General features: G+C 39.8%; 1 protein-coding gene and 1 non-coding gene across 2 annotated transcripts in view; both read left to right on the top strand.

The window, feature by feature from the left end:
• The first annotated feature begins 413 nt into the window (after positions 1-413).
• Positions 414-23,054, top strand: part of LOC133856580 (phosphatidylinositol 4-kinase beta 1-like) — a 41,436-nt gene continuing 18,795 nt past the window's right edge. Inside the window, exons 1-8 of the mRNA XM_062291638.1 lie at positions 414-2,451; positions 8,351-8,542; positions 8,656-8,704; positions 17,489-17,621; positions 17,751-18,270; positions 18,744-18,824; positions 18,915-19,034; positions 19,637-19,706. Of these exons, the coding sequence (XP_062147622.1) occupies positions 922-2,451; positions 8,351-8,542; positions 8,656-8,704; positions 17,489-17,621; positions 17,751-18,270; positions 18,744-18,824; positions 18,915-19,034; positions 19,637-19,706 (2,695 nt within the window). The 5' untranslated portion in view covers positions 414-921. The remainder of the gene's footprint in view (positions 2,452-8,350; positions 8,543-8,655; positions 8,705-17,488; positions 17,622-17,750; positions 18,271-18,743; positions 18,825-18,914; positions 19,035-19,636; positions 19,707-23,054) is intronic.
• LOC133858197 (small nucleolar RNA Z247) lies at positions 10,616-10,754 on the top strand. The gene has a single exon (XR_009898475.1). It is a non-coding gene; the product is annotated as a small nucleolar RNA Z247 (small nucleolar RNA).

Genomic DNA, 23,054 nt, shown 5'->3' with positions numbered 1-23,054 from the left:
AACAAGCAGATCGGGTAAACACGGGATACAATTTTAATATTAAAAATCCACCAAAACAACATTTTCAAATATAATATAATATAATATAATACAAAGCTGAAACATACCCTAAGAATCCGCATTTATTTTATACTAACAAATAAAAAAGAAAAAGAACTGTAACTAACAAATAAAAAAGAAAAAACATAAAAAGAACGAGAGAAAACTTCCCGACCCCACCAAATCAAACATTTAAAACTTGAATATCGCAATAATTGCTTTTACGTTACACAATTCCTTCACCGGAGGGAAATTCAAGGAACCCCACGCCACCAACTGTGCGCACTCGCACTCGCACGCGTGCATTCAATTTTCACGTTATTATTATTATTAATTTTTTTTTAAAAAATCAAATATAGCTAGTAATAATTACCTCAACCTTGCTCTCTCTCTCGCTCTCTCCAACTACGACCACCACCGCCAGCACGACCGCCACGACCAGAAGCAGCACAGCGACGTCGTTTGCGACGAGGGAGATCCACTTTTGGCATTCGCTTCGTCTCTGTATATTCTCAGAATCCGATTCCACTCTCTCCGCGTAAGCGTAATTCGATCTCTGTAGTTTTCTCGAATCCTAAATTCCTCGCATTTTCTCGGTGCGAATTAATGGTATTTTCCTCTTTCTTCTCCCGAGAAACGAACAGAAGATTCATTTCGCTGTTGTTTATGCTTCGGATTTTGGGCTTCTGGTCAGGAACTGCGAATATCAAGGGTTTCACACTAGACATTTTGAATTGAATTGCTGAAGAGTTGTGGATTGCTTTTGGTTGGCGAAATTAGGGTTTTCCATGACGGTTTAGGGGATTTATAGGGTTTATATCGGAGCAGTGGAATGCTAGATTGGATGATTTGATTGTGATTAGCGTGATGGCCGATTGAGCAATGGTGCGGCTTCTGGGACTGACTCGCGGGGAATCGGATGAGTCGCCTCGCGAGATCACCTCGCGGACCAACCGGGCGAGTGAGTCCAGCGAGAATGGGTGGCTCATTCGGTTCTTCGACTCGGCGTTCTTCTGTGAGTGGATCGCCGTTAGCTATTTGTACAAGCATGATCACCCCGGGGTACGAGACTACCTCTGTAATCGGATGTACACTCTACCCTTACCGGGTGTGGAGAGCTATTTGTTTCAAATTTGTTATATGATGGTGCACAAGCCAAGCCCATCTTTGGATAAGTTTGTCATTGATATATGCTCCCTATCGTCGAAGATAGCTCTGAAAGTGCATTGGTTTTTAATGGCGGAGATTGAGGATTCGGATGATAATGAAGGGATTAGTAGGATCCAAGAGAAGTGCCAGATTGCAGCGACTTTGATGGGTGAGTGGCCTCCTCTGATACAGCCTCAGATTGTGTCATCAAGCCCTGGAGGCAAGAACCAGGTGTTGAATAAGTTACTGTCATCGAAGCTGTTGTCACGAACATCGTCACCACCCACTTCAAAGACTCTATCGTTCTCGACTTCACTGGGAAAAAATTTGCAAGAGGATGGTAATCAGTTATCTTCAGAGGAGAACAATATTTTAAAGAAGTTCATTCCAAGTCCAAAGGTTCGAGATGCGTTCCTATTCAGGAAGTCTGCAGATAAAGATGATGATGAGTCGGAGAAGGATGGGTTCTTTAAGAGGCTTTTGAGGGACAGTAGAAGTGAGGATGAGGCAGGTTCAAAGGTTCGAGATATGTTGCTTTTCAGGAAGTCGGTGGAGAAAGATGATGATGATTCTGAGAAGGATGGGTTTTTTAAGAGGCTTTTGAGGGACAGTAAAAGTGAGGATGAGGAGTTGACGTCGAGCTCAGAGGGTTTTTTTAAGAAGTTGTTTCGGGATAGCAAGAGTGACTCTGAGGATAAATCGATTTCTAAATCAGTGGAAGATGATGAAAAGGAAGGCTTCTTTCGTAAGTTTTTCAAAGAAAAGTTAGAGGACAAGAAGGATGGGAAAGATGGGAAGGGAGATGAAGATATTGGCAACTCGGAAGAAAAATGTTCTAAATCTGTTGAAGATGATGAAAAAGAGGGGTTCTTCCGGAAATTGTTTAAAGATAAGGACAAGAAAGATGAAGATACGGTGAATTCTGAAGAGAAAAGTTCAAAACATGCTGAAGATGATGAAAAAGAGGGGTTCTTTAGGAAGTTATTTAAAGATAAGTCTGAGGACAAGAAAGATCCAAATGATAAAGCTGATGAGGGGAATGCCAATGCTGAAGAAGAAGAGCCTTCCGAATTTTCATTGTTCCGAAGATTGTTTCGTGTGCACCCTGAAGATTCCAAAAATACTGTCTCTAATGAAATCAGCAATGGTGGTAGCTTGTTTGAAAGTAGTCCAGGAACTGAAAGATTTTTTCGCAAATTGTTTAGGGATCGAGACCGTTCAGTTGAAGACTCAGAACTGTTTGGTTCAAAGAAGCACAAAGAGGTCTGTTCACATTTGGTTTATTTTTATGTTTTTATCTTAATATGAAAGCATAGGCTTCACTTTGCAGCACTCTTTGTTTTCCAAATTATATTGACACCAGAAAAGAATATATGTTTTCCTTTTGCTGTTTTATAAGATTTTAGTAGAATGTGATCTAAACATTTGATTATTGGCACTCTTTATTATGTGTGCATAATTAAATAATTTTTTCAATTTGGGAGGGATTCCCAAATTATACTTTCTTTTTTGCTTGTAGTTATACATGCCATTATTGTCCCTTATTTCTCGTTCTCGCTAGGTGTATCTCTGGTATAATTTCTATGTACCTGGGTTGCACCTCTGGTCATTTTTAATAATATTTTGATTACTTATAAAAAAAATAATAAATGCCATTATTGTCCCATTTACTCTAGTTTATGACTCATTTCTTCTGATTTCGAGGCAATACTTCTATTAGAAGTTTCAGAATAGATTCCCTCTTTTTTCTTGTTTCGGTGTCCTTTTTGTATACTTCCTGGATACTTAGGAGCGCTTTTACGCTTTTTATAAACTTTTTGCTTACCTAACAAAAAAAAAAGTTTCAGAATAGATATGTGTAAATAGTTTTTTTTTTTTTTTTGATAGTTAAGAGATCAAATTTATTAGAAAAGCGTAAGGCGCCCCTTGGTACACTGGAAGTATACAAGGAAAACACCTAACTAGAAATAGATAAGCGAGAGAGAAAGTTAGAAAAAGAAATAAACAAAGGATGGACATAAGCTGAAGTTCAACAATACAAAAAATGATAGAACAAAGAAAGAGTCTCTTCCAAGGTTCTTTCCAAGTCTTCAAAACTTCTATTTTTTCTTTCCCACCAAAGGCACCAGAAGATACAAATAGGTGCCATTTTCCAAACAACAGCACTCCTTGATCTGCCAGATGACTACCAACATGCAAGCAAGTCAATCGCCCGTCTAGGCATAACCCAAGACACACCGAAACGGCTAAAGAGAGAATTCCACACAACAGAAGCCACGTCGCAGTGGAGAAAGAGATGATTCACAGTTTCCTCGGTCTTCTTACACATGCTACAACGGTTGATCACAATAACATGCCGTTTTCTAAGGTTGTCCTGGGTGAGGATCTTACCAAGAGCTGCAGTCCATACAAAGAAAGTAGCCCTAGGAGGAGCTTGAGTACGCCAAACACTTTTCCAGGGAAAGCGTCTGCCACCAGCGCTAGTTAAGGAGTAAAAGAAGGACTTGACTATGAAAACTCCTTTTTTGGAGGGGACCCACCACAAACTGTCTTTATTGTCTCTGTTTACTTTAACTGAATGTAGCAATTGGATGAAAGAGGCAAAGATATCCACCTCCCAATCGTGAGCCTCCCTGATGAAGCTCACATTCCACTGGAATGAGTCACCCAACCGCTCCAGATTATTCGCAACAACGGTGTCCTTAAGGCGAGCAATGGCAAATAAAGCTGGAAAGGCTGCTTTGAGGGCTGTGTCACCACACCACAAATCATGCCAAAAACTGATCTTGGAGGCATCCCCCACGACGAATCTAGTGTAACGAGAGAACGAATCCTAGTCTTTCCTGATGTTTTTCCATACCCCCACCCCAAAGGCTCCTGTCGGCTCGAGAGAGCACCAACCACCCCTTAGGCTGCTATATTTAGAATCTACCACGACTCTCCACCATGCATCTCGCTCAGACCCATAACGCCATAGCCATTTGCCTAGAAGAGCACGATTGAAAGTCTTCAAGTTTCTGAAACCCAAACCTCTCTCAGAGATCGGAGAGCAAACCTTGTCCCATCTGACCAAGTGATATTTGAATTCTTCGCCTATCCCACCCCAAAGAAAGTCTCTTTGAAGCTTCTTAATACGGTTAGCCACATGAGTAGGAATGGGAAAAATAGACATGAAATACGTAGGGAGGTTGGAGAGTGTACTCTTGATGAGGGTAACCCTAGCACCCTTGGACAAATACAACTTTTGCCAACTGGCCAAACGACGCTCCATCTTAACCACAATATCATCCCAGATGGACGTAGCCTTGTGGCGTGCCCCAAGGGGCATGCCGAGATTCTTCAAGGGCAGAGAGGAAGTCCCGCAACCCAAGATAGAAGCCAACTCGGCAACATTGTCCACATTGCCAACAGGAACCAAGAGAGATTTAGCCAAATTGATCTTTAAACCAGAGACAGCTTCAAAGCAAACTAGTACTACACGCAGGTAACCCTAGCACCCTTGGACAAATACAACTTTTGCCAACTGACCAAACGACGCTCCATCTTAACCACAATATCATCCCAGATGGACGTAGCCTTGTGGCTTGCCCCAAGGGGCATGCCAAGATACTTCAAGGGCAGAGAGGAAGTCCCGCAACCCAAGATAGAAGCCAACTCGACAACATTGTCCACATTGCCAACAGGAACCAAGAGAGATTTAGCCAAATTGACCTTTAAACTAGAGACAACTTCAAAGCAAACTAGTAGTACACGCAGGAAACGAAGATGGTCAGGATTAGCCTCACAGAAGACCAATATGTCATCTGCAAACAACAAATGAGAGATGTTGATCATAGGAGGCCTAGAACCCACCGAAAAGCATGAGAGTCGACCACTATCAACAACACCAGAGAGCATTTTGCTCAAAGCCTTCATGACAACAATGAACAGGAGAGGCGAAAGAGGATCACCCTGTCTCAGCCCTCTAGAACTATTAAAGAAGCCAGCTAGCGACCATTAACCAAAACTGAGTGGCGCGCCGATGAGATGCAATGAGAAATCCAAGAGACTCATTTATCCCCGAAGCCGCATCTTTTTAGCATGTACAATAAGAACTTCTAGTTGACGTGGTCGAAAGCCTTCGTAATATCTAGTTTGCAAAGAACCCCTGGGATACCAGACTTGATACGGCTATCCAAGCATTCACTGGCTATGAGGACCGAGTCCAAAATATGTCTACCTTTGACAAAAGCATTCTAAGGCTTTGAAATAATCTTCTCCAAAACACGGCTCATTCTATTAGCAAAAACTTTAGCAATGATCTTATAAATACCACTCACCAGGCTGATAGGCCGGAAGTTTGCAAGATCGGTTGCCTCAGGGGATTTGGGGATTTAAGCAATGAAAAAGGCGTTGAGGCTTTTCACAAATTTGTTATGAGCATGAAAATCTATGAAGACCCCCATGATATCCGATTTGATCACATTCCAGCAGCGACTATGTGTAAATAGTTGCAGAATGTAAATTTGTTTTTAGTTTTGTTGATGTCCCCAATGGCAAGGTAGTTCTAATAGCCGCTTGATAATCGTAGATACACAATTCAAAGAGAGGTGAACATCTTATAAACTTCTAGGGTGGATCAAACTGAAGAGAAAATATATTGAGGATATGAGATGTACATTTTAAGACGTGACAAAGAAAGAAGTGTGATTGGCAGTGTCTTTAATATGGTAAGTACTGAATTGATGAGAAATTAGAACAGGGATACCCCTCGTTCCGTTCCACTTACAATATTGAACATAACGTTCCATTTCAGGCTTACTGGCCTTGTTTGTCCGTACAATGGCTCTTCTCTTCTCCCTATCCTCAAGAGCCATGCAAGAGCGAACTGTCTTACCTGGTATTTAGCTTTTACTTTCCTTACTGTAGCATCTCTGGGAAATTCAGTTGATCTTCCCTTATACATATTTGTAGAAGCGGATCATTGTACCTTATACATTGGGGTTTAGGCCCTTCTATTTTTCTCCTGTGTCATCTCAGCTCTTTATTATTCTCTTCCATTGGTTTTCCTCTGAGAAATAACTTTAATAAGCTTCCTGTTATCTGTCTTCCCCATAGTGATTTGTTCCTCCTAACCCCTTCAGCTCTATCTCTACTTTGAGCCTGTCTTGTTCTTTTACAAACTTCAAACCTGCAAGCCACTAATATTTTAACCTCCTTTTAATGTGTGATACTCTAAGTCAAGTCTGGTCAAGTCTGATAGTTTATTGAATGCTTTGTGCTTCAATGTTGAAGTTAACCCATTCCTGATCCCTTAATGTTCTGTTCCAATGAAAACAGCTGAACTTTTCCTGAGCGAAACGTATTCATTTTGTTCCAATGAAAAGCTTGATTGCTTGAGTTGAACGGTATTGATAGCCTTGGAGATTAGGAGTCCAGGAAATAGGTCTTTGAATTAAAGGATAACAATTAGAGTTTTGAAAATAGAACAAAAAAAGTGTGTGTGAGAGAGAGAGAGAGGCGGAATGACATAGCACAAGTACAATTTGTTCCAATTAAAAGCCAGATTGGCTGAGTAAAATGGTATTAACAACCATGGAGATTGGGAGTCCAAGAAACAGGTTGTTGAATCTAAAGGATAATAATTAGTGTATCGAAAATAAAATGAAAAAAGAGTGAGGATGGATGTGGAAGAGGAAGGAAGTTAATGTTATGTGGAAATGCCTTGAAAGTAGGACTGCAGTACATATCCTTACCATTCAATGAACAGGATATTTTATCCATGCATATAAAATATCAAGAGCAATGCTGTACAAACCTAGGAAGCCTTTACATAAGGTCTCTTTATGACACGCTTGAATTTGCAGCCAAACCAAATTTTTTCTAATAGCTTCTCATTGGCCAATACTATGGCCTTCTCTAATTTCTTTTGGTCCCTACTCATCCCCTGCATGATGTATATCCGTGAACTTGCTCTCTGTATGGGAACTTGCTGAAGCCACTTGTCCAGCAGTGCCCTATTTGTGATCCTTAGAAGATGGTTAGATAAACTTATCATGAAGGTAAAATAGGCAGAATTGCAGTATGTCAATTTATTCAATGGAGTCAGTCATGAAATGTTTCGCCGACAATACTTGCAAATAAGTTCTTTTCCCTCTACATGATGAAGAGTATGGATGAAAGGTTTTTGATCTGGTGATTTTTTTTTTTTTGATAAGTAATTGCAATTTTATTAAAAAACAGCGTAAGGTGCCCCTAGTACACACAGAGTATACAAGAAGTAAAAGCCTCACCACCGACCCGACAAGAAGTAACCCACAAAACAACTCAATCCTAAGACCCCGAGAAACAAACCACAAAAACCCCCCTAGGCATACAACCCTACATCACATGTGATGCAGAGTGAAATAAGAATAAATTTGTTGTTTTATTTTATTTAGATTATTAGTTTTATTGTAGTTCAATTAGAGGCTTGACCCAAAGTTTAGAGTTATTTGTAATTCAATAATGGGCTTAGCCCAAAAGTGAGTCACATTAGCTTAAGTTATTTGTTATTTAATAATGGGTTTGGCCCTTGACCTAAAGTGAGTCACATTAGGGTTAGGGTTAGGGTTAGGTTTAGGGTTTAGGGTTTAGTCTATGATCCTATTTAAGCATAATATTCAATTGTAATAGTTAGTTGATGATGAATGAAAAATTGAGCGTGCGCTGCTATTGTCTTCTCCCTATTTTCCCTCTCTCTCGGCTTTCTTCTTCCTTTCAATCCCGAGCTTATTCCCCTCTATTTCTGTGTTTTCTTTCTCTTAAATTCTTGTTTTATTTATTCTATTAATCTGTCCTACATCAACATGGGTCTTGCCTGATTTAGTATGTGGAAAGAACCTGAGGTTGACCCAAGGGATGAACATGCCATAGTTAGATGCACTAAGGTTTTCTTCAAAAAAAAAAGAAAAAAAAAAAGAAAGAAGAAAAACGTAACAGAAAAAAAGAAAAAAAGAAGTTTAGTGGAGGGATGTTTAGCTGCACATTACAGTTTGCCTATTTTTTTTTTTTAATAAGTAATCGACAAATATCATTAAAAGTGTAAAGGCGCCCTTAAATAGACAAGAAGGATACAGGAAGTACCTAACTGGAAGGATCTTACTGTTTGCTAAATTGATTCATCATGCTCTTATTTTGGCAGAAGCATCCTGGTTCCCCAAAGCAGCGGAGCGAAAAGTCAAATGCAAAGCCCCCACTTCCAAATAATACTGCAGCGCAGTTCCGAAAAGGGGCTTATCATGAGTCATTGGAGTTTGTGCAGTCATTATGTGAGACATCATATGGCTTGGTTGATGTATTTCCAGTTGAAGATCGCAAAAGTGCTCTTTGTGAGGTCAATTATGTTTTTTTTTAATGCTTTCTTCGTACTGATACATGCTTTATAATAATATCTACATTCATATATGTCGTATGAATGCTTTTCTGATGCTTTTATTGTGTTTCTAGTCCCTCGCAGAGCTCAATTTGCGTGTAGCTGAGGCTCAAAATAGTGGAGGTACATCTTTAATCACTGTAGGTAGTATAGGAACGCTCATCTTAAGGCACGCTGCCTATGTATTTTCTTATGTGTAATGTTTAACAAGTGGCATGTTATTGTTGAAAGAATGGTCTGAAAATTTGTGATGACATAGGGCCAAGTTAGGTGTTTCAGGAATAGTGTGGTATGTTTCTAAAGATTTGGATTTGTAATATGAAATATTGAAAAACTTGTAACTTTTTTCTCTTATCAAAAAAAAAAAAAAGAAAAAAGAAAAACTTGTAACTTTTCAAACAAACAATTTTGAGAAAAATCTGTTATGGAAATAGTCTCTATTTTTTTCTCCATGTATTTTTCAAAGATGTTCAGAATGCCTATGTGGAAACAAGTCTAAGGCATATCTGAAAGCGGTAGCTTTAGGAGGTTACTTTATTTTTCTTTATTCTTATAAAAGTATATGCAAAAGTTTACTTACCAAAAAAAAAAAAAGAAAGTATATGCAAAAGTGTAAGGTGTGTTAGTATGTGGAATGTAATGATACATCCTTCTTCAGATTGATAAATAATGTTACTCCAAGGAATCTAGCTACTCAAGTTGAATTTTGATGGGTGGATTCTTTTAATAAAGTCTTCTCTTGAATTAGTAACAGAAATTGATTGTGGGGTTCTGCTTTCTTATAAGCAAATGTTTTGGATGCACTTATAAGTCTGTGCACCTCTTGTTTTGTATGCCCGGTGTTTGTTTAAATGTAAGCAACTCTTGTTTTTCCATTGTCCTATGCGAACTTACATCTTCTTCTCTAGTTGCTTGACTACTCTTCTGCTTTTCCACTTTCATTTTTTATTTTTTGTGGAGGATTTTGTTTTTATTCTATCACCTTCTCTCTCCCCACCCCCCCTTCTTTTTCTTACTTCTCTCTCTCTCTCTCTCTCTCTCTCTCTTTGTGTTCTTTATTAATAGACTGATTTCGCAAGAAAAGACTTTTGGAAGAATTGTATGCCCTTGATCGGTTGGAGGATATTAACGCACAACACACTCCTAACTCTATTCAAACTAATAAGAGTCCTAGTGAGTGTGTTAAGGAGAAACCCGGTTGATCACAACTACTAGTGACAACCGGTTCCTAAAGAGATAGAATCCTACTTGTATTTACTAGAAGAGTTTTAACTGTATTTGTTTACTTTAGGCTACTGATCACAGTTTTGTATTTAGATTGCGTTTATCTCTAAGAGATAGTATTAGACTAGGAAGCAAGTACTTTGATGTTATCTTGTATCATGTACAAACTCTATATAAATCAATAGATGCTCACAAGATGAGTAAGCTTGAAAAGCCAAATATTATTTGTTTCTACATGGTATCAGAGCATTCCATAGACTAGCGTCTTTTTTTCCCCCCCTTTCATCATGTCTGATTCTACAACTACTTCAGGAGAAACAATTTCCACCCTCATCTAATGTTGTTTTTACCATCCCCAACATGAACCACACCTTGCAAATCAAACTCTCCATTGCAAACTTTCCCAGTTGGAGAACTCAGATCATGGCTTTTGTTAAAGCCCAAGATTCATACGGCTTCCTGGATGGTTCTACTCAGCCTCCAGCCTAGACAATCCCGAATTCGAGCACCACTCAAGGTGCTCTTGCCACCATAGCAAATCCAGAATTTCTAGCTTGGTGCCAACGTGATCAGATGCTCCTCAGCGTGTTAATCTCCACGCTCTTCGAACCTCTTATGGTTCATGCAGTCGGCTGTGCCACCTCTCACCAACTTTGGACTACCTTGGTGTCCATGTTTGCTTCCCAAGCACGATCCCAGGTCTTGCAGATTCATTATCAACTTGCTACTTCCAAGAAGGGTAGTGCATCGATTACGGAATATTTTCAATCATTCAAGGCTCTTTGTGACAACCTTGCTGCTGCCGGCCAACACCTCAACGATTTTGAGCACACCTCTTATTTTCTGGCTGGTCTCGGATCTGATTACGATCCGTTTGTTACCTCCATCACTACTTGACTGGATCCTTTGTCACTAGATGAAATCTATGGACACCTTCTTGCTCATGAGATGCGGATTGAACATCATCTCACACCCGTGGAGCCTGTCTCGCCTGCTGCTAATTTTTCATCCCGAGGTGCCCTATCCCGAAGTCGAGGCTATCGCGGTCGTGGCCGCAACACCAACAACTACCGAAGTCGGGGATCTGCCTATCCTGGCCGTGGCAGAGGTACATATTTCCCATCTGATTTGGCACAGTCTTCACGTCCCATCTGCCAGCTTTGTGGGAAGCGGGCACACTGCCCCTAGGTGCTATCAACGCCCCGATCCAGCTCTTGCTGGACCACCGTCTGCTCCATATCAGCCAGCTCAAGCCTATTATTCTTCTCCTAATCTTCCTACAGAAGAAAATTGGTACCTAGATACTGGTGCAACCCACCACCTCACCAACAACCTGCAGAACCTGAATATTTCCTCTGAAGAATACTCTGGGCAAGATCAAATCCGCATAGGTAATGGTACAAGTTTGTCTATATCTCACTCCAATTCTGCAACTCTTTCCCTTTCTCGTTGTAAATTTCTTCTAACCAATTGCTTCATGTTCCTCACATCTGCAAAGATCTTCTCTCTATCCGTCAGTTTGCTTTTGACAATGATGTTTTCTTTGAGTTTCACTCCTCTTTTTTTATCATTAAGGATTGGAAGACCAAATTGCCAGTTCATCACGGCCAACTTAAGGATGGTCTTTATCACCTCTTCCCTCCGCAAGTGCGTTCATCCACATTGCAAGCACTCGTTGGTGAGAACTTCACAAAATTGGCACCAACGTTTGGGCCACCAGCCCTTCGGACTGTCAGCTTTGTCCTATCCAAATTTCAGCTTCCTATTTTGTCAAATAAGGCACCGGCTCCCTGCAATGTTTGTCCTCAGGCAAAGGGTCACCAATTGCCCTTTTTAGCTTCACAAACTTCTATTTCGTTTTTTTCATCTCTTGCAGAACCGGATGTGGCTCCTGATCAACAACCAACCCGTATACATCCTATGCGGACTCGATCTCAAAATAATGTCAACACAATCAGGAAGCTCACTGACGGGACAGTGCGCTATCCTCTACCTCGGGCATTGCTCTCTGAAGCTGCTATTACAGAGCCTACATGCTTCACCAATGCTGTCAAGGTTAGTGAATGGCGTACTGCCATGTAGACTGAATTTAATGCTTTGATGAAAAATAGCAATTGGACTCTTATTCTAGCTTCAGTTGCTAAAAATGTGGTTGGCTGCAAATGGGTTTTTAAACTCAAAAGAAAGGCTGATGGGTCTATCGATCGTCACAAGGCACGACTAGTTGCTAAGGGTTTTCACCAACATGCTGGAATTGATTGTGGTGAGACTTTCAGCCCTGTGGTAAAGCCAACTACTCTACGTACTGTTCTATCACATGCTTACTCGGCTGGGTGGTCAGGTCTATGAAACAAAAAGACATCCAAAATGCTTTTCTGCATGGTTTATTGTCCGAGGATGTCTATATGGAGCAACCTCCGTGTTTTATTCATCCTTCTTACCCTCATCATATATGCAAGTTGAAGAAAGCACTATATTCATCCTTCTTACCCCGGGCATGGTTTACTCGACTTAGTGGGAAACTGATTGAACTTGGGTTTATTGGCTCCAAAGTCGATTCCTCTCTGTTTCTTTATCATACAGCAGCTGTCACTATGTTCCTACTTATTTCTGTTGATGATATTATTATTGTCTCTTCTGTTCCCACTGCCATTGATGAACTCTTACAGCTTTTGAGCAGTAATTTTGCTGTTAAAGATCTCGGCACATTACACTATTTCCTTGGCATTGAAGTTATCCCAGTGAAGGATGGTCTCTTACTCTCTCAGCAGTGCTACATTCGGGATTTACTTTTCAAAATCAACATGACTGAAGCAAAACCAGTCTCGTCTCCAATGGCATCTTCTTCGACATTATCTGCTTACACAGGTGATCATATGGAAGACCCCACATTATATCGAAGTAGTGTTGGTTCACTTCAGTACTTATTGCTTACACACCCAGCTTGGCGTTTGCTGTAAGTCGTGTATGCCAGTTTATGCATCGTCCAACCAAGCTCCATTGGCAAGCTGTCAAGCGTATTCTTCGGTACCTCAAGCATACCATCTAACATGGTTTACTTTTGCACAAGACTTCATCCAATTCTCTACAAGCCTACTCGGATGCTGACTGGACAGGATGCTCTGATGATCGACGTTCCACCGGTGCTTATTGTGTGTATCTTCGTTCTAACTTAATTTCTGGAGCTCTCGTAAGCAGCCTACTGTCTCAAGGTCTTCAACAGAGGTTGAGTATAAGTCTATTGCTAACATGGCTGTAGAGTTGCTCTGGATTCGATCTCTTCTTAAAGAGCTTCGTCTTACATTGTCTGGTCCACTGAAGATATGGTGTGACAATATTGGAGCAATTTACTTGTCGGTCAATCCTATTTTTCATGCTCGCACCAAGCATGTTGCTATTGATTTCCATTTTGTTCGAGAGTTGGTTGCATCCAAGGACCTAGAGATTCTAGTTGTTCCAAGTACTGATCAGATTGCAGATGTGCTAACTAAACCACTTGTTTCTAAAAGATTTCATTATTTGTCTTACAAGCTCAACGTCCGCTCACTCCCGTTGCACTTGCATGAGGATATTAACGCACAGCACACTCCTAACTCTATTCAAACTAATAATAGTCCTAGTGAGTGTTTAAGGAGAAACCCGGTTGATCACAACTACTAGTGACAACCGGTTCCTATAGAGATAGAATCCTACTTGTGTTTACTAGAAGAGTTTTAACTGTATTTGTTTACTTTAGGCTGCTGATCATAGTTTTGTATTTAGATTAGGTTTATCTCTAAGAGATAGTATTATACTAGGAAGCAAGTACTTTGATGTTATCTTGTATCATGTACAAACTCTATATAAATCAATAGATGCCCACAAGATGAGTAAGCTTGAAAAGCCAAATATTATTTGTTTCTACATAGGAACAACGTGGTTTAATTCCTGAAGAAAAGTTCAGGAAAAGTGAGGTCATAAGAGATATGGAGAACGCTACTCTGCATGAAGAGATTAGTTGGAGACAGAAGTCTAGGGTTCTTTGGTTTAAAGAGGGTGATAAATGCACTAAATTTTTTCATTGGATAGCTAACTCGAACAGGAGATCCAATGCCATAGAGTCTCTCTTAGTTAATGGCTCTATTTCTTCTGATCAGCAGACTATTAGGGCTCATGTTGCTCATTTTTATGAGGCCCTCTTTACAGAGCCTTATCCTTGGAGGCCTGGGTTAGACAACCTTGCTTTTGATTCTTTGGATGCGGTTGAGGCTTCTTCCTTGGAATTTCCTTTCGGGGAAAATGAGGTCTTAGAGGTGGTTAAGGGCATGAACCATGAGATGGCTCCAGGTCCTGATGGGTTCTCTATAGCTTTCTTCCAAGATTGTTGGGATGTAATCAAGAAAGATATCATGGGGGTTTTTCCGGACTTTTACACTCATAGCAAGTTTGTTAAAAGATTTAATGCCACCTTTCTTGCTCTGATTCCGAAGAAGTCTGGGGCTATGGATCTTAAAGATTTTTGGCCTATTAGTCTTGTTAGTGGGGTTTACAGGATCATTGCAAAAGTTCTTGCTAATAGACTTAGAAAGGTTGTGGATAAGATAATCTCGAAGCCCCAAAATGCTTTTGTGAAAGGTAGGCAAATTCTTGATTCAGTTATTATTGCTAATGAGTGTTTGGATAGTTGTATTAAATTAGGTGAACCGGGGTTGATCTGCAAGTTGGATATTGAGGAGGCATACGATCATGTCAACTGGAACTTCTTATTATATTTGTTGAGAAGATGTGGTTTTGGTGAGAGATGGTGTTCATGGATAGCGCATTATATTCCCTCGGTCCGATTCTTTGTTTTGGTGAATGGTACCCCTTCAGGTTTTTTTAGTAGCTCTCGTGGTCTAAGACAAGGTGATTCTCTATCGCCTCTTTTGTTTGTCATTGTGATGGAGGCCCTAAGTAAGTTGTTCACTGTTGTTGTTCACAGGGGTTTTCTATTAGGTTTCTTAGTGGGTTCTGGTGGTAATGGGATGCTTAATATTTCTCATTTATTGTTTGCGGATGACACTTTAGTCTTTTGCGGGGCTAATCTTGATCACCTCCGTTTTTTTCGAGTTGTTTTTTTTTTTTGAATTTTGAAGCTGTTTCAGGTTTAAAGATTAATTTGGCCAAGTCAGTTTTGGCTCCAATGGGTGATGTTGTTAATATGGATGATTTGGCTGGCATTTTGGGGTGCGGAGTTTCCTCTCTTCCTTTAAAGTATCTCGATCTTTGTTGGGGGCCCCTTTCAAGGCTAAGTCCATTTGGGATGATGTAGTGGGCAAAATTGAAAGACGGCTGGCTAGTTGGAAGATGATGTATTTGTCTAAGGGTGGTAGAGTTACCCTTATAAAGAGTACACTATCTAATCTCCCCACGTATTTCCTCTCTTTCTTCCCCATTCCTTCCAGTGTTGCTAGCCGTATAGAGAAGCTTCATTGTGATTTTTTGTGGGGAGGTCTTGGTGAAGATTTCAAATATCATTTGGTTAACTGGTCCATGGTTTGTTCCCCTATTTCAGAAGGTGGTTTGGGTATCCGGAATTTGAGGACCTTTAATAAGGTTTTATTTGGGAAGTGGTTGTGGTGTTATGAGCATGAGAGAGAGGCCTTGTGGAGATCAGTTGTGGATGCTAAATACGGTTCTACTTGGGCTCGTTGCTGTTCTTTAGATCCCCCTGGGTCTCACGGAGTAGGGCTTTGGAAGAACATCAAGAAGGGGTGGAGCTTATTTAGTAGCCATACCAGACTTGTTCTGGGAGATGGATCTAGGATCTAGGATTCGATTCTGGGATGATGTGTGGTGCGAAGAGATGCCCCTTAAGGAAAAAAAGAAGAAGATGCCCCTTAGGGAAGCTTTTCCAGGTTTGTATGACATTGCTTGTGACAAGAACTCGCTTGTTGCAGATATGATTCTAGAGAACAGATCTTTTCAGTGGGATGTCAAGTTCATTTGAGCGGCCCATGATTGGGAGGTGGACGTCTTGGCTTCCTTCTTCACCTTATTGTATTCTATCAGACGTGATCGTGACGGGGAAGACAAGCTTTGGTAGTCTCCTTCACGCAAAGGGAAGCTTGATGTTAGATCTTTCTATAAGATTCTTGCTTATAAGGAGACAGCTCATTTCCCCTGGAAAAGTGTTTGGCGGACTAAGGTTCCTTTAAAAGTGGCTTTTTTCGCTTGGGTGGCAGCTTTAGGGAAGATCCTTACTTTGGACAATCTCAGAAAGAGGCAAGTCATTGTGATTGATAGATGTTGCATGTGTAAAAAGAATGGGGAGTCTGTGGATCATCTACTCCTACATTGTGAGGTCGCTTGCGTTCTTTGGAATGCCATTTTTAGTCGCTTCAGTTTGTCTTAGGTTATGCTTTGTCGGGTGGTAGATCTATTTGCTTGTTGGTGGACTGGTGGTCGCTCTCAGAGTGCGGTTGTGTTGAAGATGGTCCCTTGCTTGTGGAGGTAGCGCAATGATAGACAGTTTGAGGATAAAGAAAGAACCATTGAGAAGCTCGTTTCTTTTTTCTTTCTTTCTTTGTATTCTTGGACGGCTGCATTCCTTGCCCCTATAGTGATTAATTATCATGATTTTCTTGTATTGTTTTCCTCTTCTTCTTAGTTGTCGTTTTTGTATACTCCTTGTGTACTTGATTGCTCTTTGCGCTTCTAATGAATTTTCCCTCACTTAAAAAAAAATAGACTGATAGATTTGGATTCTTCTTGTATTATGTTGATTTTGACTTGAAATTCTGGGATCTAAAATAACAAGGGTGCACAAAAATCGTTTTCTTTCTAGCAAGGTCATTGATATGAAGATGCGAATTTGTTATTGAGTTTGAGGCTTGCCAACATAGATATGGCCTTTGGCAAGTTGTTTGCTATTATCTTTTCATCTTCATGTTCTTTTATGAGGTTTGGTATCTTAATACTCACATATGTATAATATGCATATACAAAGTAATGGGAAAAATATACTCCTTATATGCTCAGGGGTGCTTAAAAAGTATTGGGAAAAGTACACATAGCCCTCTTAAACTAACACCTAATTTGCAATGTCATATTTGAACTAAAGATTGCATTAATGTGCCTCCAAACTACCAAAAATTTGCAGTGTCCTCCAAATGACAAAAATACCTTTAATAAGAAAAAAAAGTGTTGACAAACCTACGGCAGCTGTCGTGGGTCTTGGGTTGGCATTGCCGTGGGCCACAAGACTGATTTTTTTTTTCTCTCTCGAATTTCTAGGGGTATCTTTGTCTTATTGAAAAATTTAAAGGGCATTTTTGTTTTTTTGCTGGACAAAAGGGGTACATTACAAATTTTTGGTAGTTTGGGGAGGACATTAATGCAATCTTTAATTCAAGGGCACATTGCAAATTGAGTGTTAGTTTGAGGGGGGTATGTGTACTTTTCTCCGTAGTAATAAAAAGAATTAAGTTATTTATTCTCTGATTATTCTTGATATTGTTTTCTGCTTTTACTTATTGGCTCTTAACTGGCACTTTTTGCAGAGCACTATTGACATGTGCTTTCTGTTAACTGGGGTATTCATTATTGCATATAGCTACATTCTCTTATTTAAATAATGCTGATTATATTTAGGAGTTTGCTGCCCCATTGAAAGGGGATTTATGTACATTCTCTTATTTTAGTTATGCTGATCATATTTCCTAGGAGTTTGCTTCCCAATGGGAAAGGGGATGTATCGTGTGGTTCATATACCTGAAGATGAAGCCATTCTTTTGAATTCAAGGGAAAAGGCACCTTATCTATTCTGTGTTGAAGTTTTGAAAAGTGAAATGCCAAGGTAATACATCATCTAAATGAGTAACAGTAGTTCCTAATTGTTCAGTTACTGAAACCAGCACCTTTGGTGAAAGGATTTCTAACTCACTCATATTTTTTGTTCTTTTTTTTTTGTCAAAACTTGTTTTAGCAATGCAAAGGACACATCTGGTGTGCAAAAGCTTTCTAGAGGAGGAATTCCTCTGGCAAATGGAGATGCATTATTGCAAAAGCCCCCTCCTTGGGCTTATCCGTTATGGACTGCCCAGGAGGTTTATCGTAATAGTAATGATAGAATGTCAAGGTCAACTGCCCAAGCAATTGATCAAGCAATGACACATATTTCAGAGGCGAAAAAAAAGTTTGTTAATGTGAGTCTTTCTGTAGAGAATCGATTGCCTATCCAGTCAAAGAGCATTGAACACAGTTGCAACGATTGTGCTACTCTGCAGTCTACTTCAGCTTCTGCAGGTGTTGTGTCCAGGAGCTATCAATGTGGTGAATGTGTGACTCACACATCAAAAGCAGCACATAGTAGTGATTTGGAGTGGGTAAGGGTAGTTCTGACAGCAGATCCGGGGATTAGAATGGAAGACATTGAGGATCAAGGGCCAGCACGTCGGAAGGAACACCGCCGGGTTCCAAGTACAGTAGCTATAGAGGCAGTAAAGGTGGGCCTTTGGTTGATCTTAAGTACTATTGATGCTATTGGTGCCATTATTGTTTATTAATACTAGGTCAAATTCTAAATGTCCACTGCTTATAGTTTTATGGTAGCAATCTACTCGCTATAGGAGGTTATCAGGGAGGAGGTGGTCGGCCCTCTTCTCTGCTCACACTTTTTATTCCTAGCAGCTAGCATTCTTACCAACTTTGCGTTGTTAGTTGTCTTTTTAGTGTCACTTTGATGAATTAAGTTGCCTATCATGGTTGCGCCCGTTGCGCCTTTTTAAAAAAAGTTGTAATGCTGTTGAAACATCAACTCATCAAAGGATAATATGCTTGTTGGTAAATGATTGGGCTTGTATTTCCCAAAATTAATTTCCTTGTGTATCTATTCTGCATATGAGTTTTTTTTTTTTTTTTTTTAATTTATTTATTCATATTTTGTATGAGATGTTAACGAACTTTGAACTTTCTGCAGGCTGCTGCAGCAAAAGGAGAAGCACCTCCTGGGCTTCCTCTGAAAGGAGCTGGTCAAGAGTCGTCAGATGCACAACCAAGGGTGAATATTAATTGAAAATTGGATATTTTGCACTTTTTGTTTTGTGTAAAGAGAGAATATCATATCCAAGAGACTCTAATTTCTCAACAGGTTAGTGGTGGTACTCCCAAGGCCTGTGATCCCTTATCTGGCGAACTTTGGGAGGTAAAGAAAGAAAGGATACGTAAAGCTTCAGTGCATGGAAATTTACCTGGTTGGGATTTGCGCTCAGTAAGTTCTGTATACAGTAAACACTTTTTTTTAATGAACATATTGGTTTTGAGTAGTGTGAACTAGATAATTGGTAAACATTAAACATTCTTTTTCGCTAGCATTTTGGATGATTTCTAAGATATGCATTTGTACATGGAAATAGTTAGAACAAGATGTCAATCTGACGATCTCCTTAGTGATTGTATAGTTTAAGCTTAGTCTCATCAAACTAGAGTTTCTTCACCTATGAATTTTGTTACCTGGTGGAGTTGAAAAAGATTGAAACCTGCTGCAATGATACCCTGATTGCGGTTGATAATTTGGACCATTTATAAAACTATTACCCATAGTTAAAACTAATGTATTTAAAACCACTACCCCTTCACGTGTTTGCCACTTGTGTCAGTATATTTATCATTAATTGGGAGAATTGGCGACTGTTGGACGTGCAGAAAGGTTGCTTGTTCTCTTTTGGCTGTATATTTGAGGTGTTTGATTTTATGTCATGGATATTGAAGACATGTCAGTCTTTGTATATGTTGTAAATATTCTGTGATGGGTGATTTAACGCATTCAACATTAATGACATTTTTTTTTTCGTTTTCTTGATTTTCGCGTAGGTTATTGTGAAGAGTGGTGATGATTGTAGGCAAGAACATCTTGCCGTGCAGCTTATTTCTCACTTTTATGGTAGGTGCCCCTTTGTGTATATTTTGTTTCATGTTATGTAGTTCTTTGTCTTGTTCCATGGTTCCATCTTGTCCAGCTAGTCACTTTAGAATGTTCTACACTGTAAAAAATGTTTTTCAATCTGCTGTTTAATGAGGTCAAATAAGATGTACTGTTGAGACATGGAATTGCTTATTGTTTATCTAAGTCAAGTTAAGATGAGCTAAAATTAAGTAAGAATTGGGGTTTCCCCCTCAATCTTGCTTTTGATAATGATGGGAAAACCTTAGCTCTCTCTATCGTGTTTAATTTTCAAAGATGTTTGCCATTTCTTTTATGGTTGGACTTTGATGGCGCTTGAGGCCAATAGTTTTTGGAGCCTCGACCAAATGGCATCTCCTTTCCCATCAAGCAAGGGATGGAGGGTGCGGTCACAGTTTTAATCTTGTACAGGTGTGTGACTTGTATTTGCTTATCAAAGATAGATACAAGGCCCTTGAGTCGATGGGATCATTTTATGTGGATTTATTTATTTCTGTTTTCATAAATTATTGATGTGCCTCAAGTGCGTAGACTTTTTCTCAGAACTGTGAATGCCTGTGTTGTAGTTGGTGGATTTGTTACAATGGGACTTATGGGGTGGGCTAGGTGAGAGTTTAAATTTCACCCGTTCAGCTGGTCAAAGGTTTGTTCCTTGATTTCTGAGGGAGGGTTTGGGGTCCGAAACTTACTTTTGTTCAACCGTGCTCTTTTGAGAAAGTGGCTTTGACACTATTTGCATGAGAGAGAGGCTTTGTGAAGAGTCGTAGTAGACATCAAATATGGTAGCTCGTGGGGCGGGTGGGGGGTGAGGTCATACGGGGTGGGTTTATGGAAAAATATCAGGGGGGGCTAAGGGGAGTTTTCTAGTCATACTAGGTTTGAGGTGGGAGATGGCTCGAAGATTAGATCCTAGCATGACATGTGGTGTAGGGATCAAGTCCTTAAGGAAACTTTCTCGGATTTGTATAGTATTGCTTGCGTAAAGGATGCTTTTGTGGCAAATTACTTAGACTTATCTAGTGTTTTCCATCAGTGGAATATAAGCTTTATCAAAGTGGCTCTCGATAGGGATTGGACTTTTTGCCTTGTTTTTTAATTTGTTGTATTCCTTTAGATTAAGACAGGGAGGTGAAGACAAGCTATGCTAGGCCCATTTCAAGAGAAGGATGCTTGTTGTTAGATCTTTCTATAACATTCTTGTACCTTAATCCTCAGAGTGCAGCTATGTGGAAGATGGTTTTGTCTCGCTTTTTGTGGTGTCTTTGAAGGGATAGAAATGATAGAAGTTTTGAAGATTGTGAGAGGACGATGGTGGAATGACTTTATCAAAACTCTTTACCATTAGACAAACTGCTTCTTCTTTTTTCTTTTTTGGATAAGTAATGGCAATTTTATTAAAAAAATAGCGTAAGGCGTCCCTAATACACACGGAGTATACAAGAAGCAAAAGCCTCACCACCGACCTGACAAGAAGAAGCCCACAAAACAACCCAACCTTAAGGCCTCGAGAAACAAACCACAAAAATCCCCAAGGCAAAAAACCCTACATCACATGGGTCTTGCCTTTCTTACACCTAGAAGAAATTTTAGAGTCGCCATAATTAACGGAGCTTTGCAGATTCGGAAGCTCTTTCTTACCCTTAGTCTTCGACGCTTAATCATTTCTTCCGTAATAGCCCTGAACCTCTCGTTATGCTCCTCAGACACATTGCCTGCATACTCCTGGGACAACCTCTCCCAAAACCCAGCAACCTTCTTCCTAACATCTATCTCCCACTCCGATGTCAACTAGACAAACTACTTTAGATCTTAATTTGCTTTGTTTTCGTAATTTTCTTGACTTGTTTTCTCTTTCTAGCTTGGTGTATCTCTTGTATATTCTCTGTGTTGAGTCGCACATTTTGCGCTTTTTAATAATATTATGATTACTTTAAAAAAAAATTGTTTGGGTTGATTTTATTAAAGTGGGCCTGCCAGAATTCATAGTGCTAGCAGTCTGACACCTTTTTTTTTGGTCCTCTCTCTTAACAATAGTAGTCTGAAAGGAGGGATTGTTACTTTCCTGTCAATGACAAGCTGTTCTGAACTTTAATTCGTAGGCAAGAGCGGGTAGGTTTTTTAAGTTCCACTAGAATATGAGTTATTTGAAAGTTTCGAGTTTGCATAGTTGGTAAAGTGTGTTGGCGTTGTACCACAGAACTAGGATCAACTTTTGCCTTCACTAGGAGAGGGTGAGGGAGGAGTTTACGGGATGTGAGAGAATTAACATGTTGGGTAACACTTAGTCTCAAGTAGCCTCCAATACGCAGCCCCCGGCCCTCTCTTTAAAAAATAAAATTGGAAAATGAAAGATGAGGAAAAAGAAAAGAAAATAATGATACAGGGAAAAGAAAAATATCATGTGTGTGGTATGTGCTGTTTGTATAATCATTCTTCCCAAAAGTGAATTAACACCTATTCCACTTTTCTTCTCTCTCTCTCTCTCTCTCCCATTCTTTTCTAGGTAGTAAATTTATAACAGTTTAATCATTCATAAAAATTGCATTTATAAGTTCCTGTATCTTGGTTATTGCCAGCAACTGTTCATTTCATGTGATTGTTTTTTTTTTTTTTGATAAGTAATTTAAAATTCAATAAAAAAGCGCAGAGGGGCGCAACCCTAATACACGGGAAGTATACAAGAGAGCCCCTAAACAGGAGGAACAACTAATAAATTAAGAAAGTCTACAAAAGTAGAAACACCTAGGTGGCAAAGATGGGGAGCTATCCATAGATATAGCGTGTTAAGAAGACGCTTCCTTAAAACTACCATTACAGTCTCGACATCTTCAAAAAGCCTCGCATTCCGCTCCCTCCAAATGCTCCACAAAACACAGTGAGGAACTAAACGCCAAACATTTTTTGCTAGGCCATGCCCTCGAAAAGCACCCCAAGTAGTCAACAAACCCATCACCGATTGTGGCATGACCCATTCAACTCCAAATAAAGAAAACACAAAACTCCAAAGCTCACGGGCGGTGTCGCAATGAAGTAATAGATGATCAATAGACTCCCCTTTCTTTATTTGGAGTTAACCCTTAAGTGTGACGATATGCACAGAAAACTGCACTCATCTTTTTCCTGTTCATGATTGGCATTGTAAGAAGACAGTAAATTAACAAACATGCATGACTTGTACAATGCTGGGTCTAAGTACTGATTTTCTAATACCACATAGTTCGCTGGGTCTTATACTATTACAGCTAATGCCAACTTATTTCAAGAAACTTGTTTTCTCTCATTATTTTACTGATGGTCTGAGGCTTGTAATCATTGGGTTTTGATGCC

The sequence above is a fragment of the Alnus glutinosa genome, chromosome 14 (assembly GCF_958979055.1).
Source record: "Alnus glutinosa chromosome 14, dhAlnGlut1.1, whole genome shotgun sequence".
Lineage (NCBI taxonomy): Eukaryota > Viridiplantae > Streptophyta > Magnoliopsida > Fagales > Betulaceae > Alnus > Alnus glutinosa.
This window is presented reverse-complemented; position numbering and strand designations above follow the sequence as displayed.